General features: G+C 47.0%; 1 protein-coding gene across 1 annotated transcript in view; it reads right to left on the bottom strand.

Moving 5' to 3' along the window:
- gja2 (gap junction protein, alpha 2) overlaps nt 1–2,500 on the bottom strand; it is a 5,193-nt gene that overhangs the window by 975 nt on the left and 1,718 nt on the right. Inside the window, 2 exon segments of the mRNA XM_026912288.3 lie at nt 1–1,301; nt 1,304–1,441. The exon segment at nt 1–1,301 is cut by the window's left edge and continues 975 nt beyond it. Coding sequence (XP_026768089.2) covers nt 385–1,301; nt 1,304–1,424 — 1,038 coding nt within the window. The 5' untranslated portion in view covers nt 1,425–1,441 and the 3' untranslated portion in view covers nt 1–384.

The raw sequence follows: 2,500 nt of genomic DNA, 5'->3' as shown, positions 1-2,500 counted from the left end.
ATGAAAACTCTCACACTTTCATCATGAAATTTAGATGTCTGAGTTCCTAACACTTTTACTGCTGTCATTTCACCCATAAAAAAATCACACTCATCTCTGAAAAACCACAACAGCTAGTCAGTTAGTACATTAGTATTCAAGCTAACGCTGTAACATTAGCCACATTTAGCTGGTGCGTTATCTGTAGTGGCTAATGCTAACAGATTTCCAAATGTTTGTAGGAAATGCTGGTATTTATCAGATACAGTAGGGGACAGTGTGTGTGTGTGTGTGTGTGTGTGTGTGTGTGTGTGTGAATGAGTGTGTGTGTGTGTGAGTGAGTGTGTGTGTGTGTGTGCTCTTGTATCAGTTGTTTATTCTCTTTTATTCCATTTTTTCTCCTCCTCAAATCTTCAGATCATCCAGTCTGCTCTTGTTGTTGCTATAGCGACTAGCATAGCTCGGCCTGCGCTGGTAATATGGAGATCCGGGGGCGGAGCTTGAGGTTTTCTTCATCCTGGTTTCATCAGGTTTGGTTTCCGCAGGGTCGGGTTTTGTCTCCGTGGTGATGCGCTCCACGGCAAGATTATCGTTGTTCTGTTTGTGGGCGGAGCGACTGCCGTACGCGGGAAACGCGCCATCAGTGTCTGGGAGTTTGTACTGATGCTCAGGGGGCGGGGCGTGGGCGGGGAAATAGGGGTAACTGGCAACAAATGGAATGACAGCTTCCTCGCTGGGCGTTTTGGAGGAAGAATCAGAGAGGGAACGGCGATAGCGGAGACCCTGGCGACACTTAGTGAAGCCAAGATGGTACATCTCCACTAAATTTAGGAGAAGTGATACACACGCTACTGCTAGCATGAACAGGATGAAGATGGTTTTCTCCGTAGGGCGCGAGATGTAGCAGTTTACGGTATTGGGACACGGCCAGCTGCTGCACGTGTACATGGGCTTGAGCTCAAAGCCGTACAGGAAGTACTGCGCCACCAAGAAGCCCACCTCCAGCAGCGTTTTGAAAATGACATTGAGCACGTACGTGCGAAGCAGCGCCCCCTGCAGCCGGATCTTCCCCTGTTCGTCCCGAATCATTGCCGGGACCTTCCCTGCTTTCCCAGCTCCCTCCTGATCCAGACGCTTCTGCTTGTCCTCCATGCGCAGCAGGTGCAGGATGTGTCCCAGGTAGATAAGCGTGGGCACAGACACGAAGATGATCTGCATGACCCAGAAACGGATGTGCGAGATGGGGAAGGTGCGGTCGTAGCAGACGTTTTGACAACCGGGCTGCTTGGTGTCGCAGGTGAAACCCGACTGCTCGTCACCCCCACACTTTCTCCCAGGACCAGGATCCTGAAGATGAAGAGCACAGAGAGCCACACCTTCCCCACCACGGTGGAGTGCTCCTGAGCGCTCTCCAACAATTTCCCCAACGAGCTCCAATCCCCCATGACTATTTACACACAGTCTGAGAGCGAGAGAGAGACAGAGAGAGAGAGAGAGAGACAGAGAGAGAGAGACAGAGAGACAGAGACAGAGACAGAGAGACAGACAGAGAGAGAGAGACAGAGAGAGAGAGACAGAGAGAGAGATACAGAGACAGAAACAGAGAGAGAGAGACAGAGAGAGAGACAGAGAGAGAGAGACAGAGAGAGAGACAGAGAGAGAGAGACAGAGAGAGAGATACAGAGACAGAAACAGAGAGAGAGAGACAGAGACAGAGAGAAACAGAGAGAGAGAGACAGAGACAGAGAGAGAGAGAGACAGAGACAGAGAGGTTCAAAGAAGTATGAGATAAGAGGCAAAGAGAGAGACAGAGAGAAACTGAGAAAAAGAAAGGAAAAGAAACAGAGGGACAGACAGAAAGAAGAAAGTGATAAATAAAGTGATTGATAGATCTGAAACAGTTATCATTAATATTACACTTGCCTTCTGATCACAGATTCTGAATCAGATGTTTATTTTAGTCATATCTCCATCACAGGAAATCAGGAAAGCCCTGGGCCAGTTTTAGTTCCTGGAACCTTTTCAGTTCTTGCCCTAAAAGTTCTTGCAGACCAGGAACTGCTTATGGTTAAATGTGAGCAGAATGTTACCATCATTGCGTTAAGAAACAATTACTAAAGTTTACTGTGTTTCCAAGGCGACGCAGCATTACCCACAAAACTCCCATGCCGGTCAGAAACGTGGCTGGAGTGCGTTTTGTGTTTTATGCTAAAGTGACACGCCGCTCGTCACAAAACAAAACACTTAATGCGTGAAAATGTGCTTGTTGTGACAATTATAACAGTTCTGTTAAAGTTACAAAACAAAGTAAAATCAGTAAACAACAACTTTAATTTCCTCCATGTTCACACAAACAGGAACCCATTCTGGAACTGTGTGGTTCTCATTCATGAGAGTTCCAGAACCGTTTAGTTTCCTCTGTTAGAGTGCAACTGATATCGAACGGTCTGTTACAAGTCTGATATAATACCTGACTTCCTGTTTCTGTGTGATGATGTCACAGTCATGTGACTCTCAATGT

Source organism: Pangasianodon hypophthalmus, chromosome 27 (genome assembly GCF_027358585.1).
Source record: "Pangasianodon hypophthalmus isolate fPanHyp1 chromosome 27, fPanHyp1.pri, whole genome shotgun sequence".
Taxonomy (NCBI): domain Eukaryota; kingdom Metazoa; phylum Chordata; class Actinopteri; order Siluriformes; family Pangasiidae; genus Pangasianodon; species Pangasianodon hypophthalmus.
The sequence above is the reverse complement of the archived record's forward strand: the minus strand, read 5'-3'. Positions and strand labels throughout refer to the sequence as shown.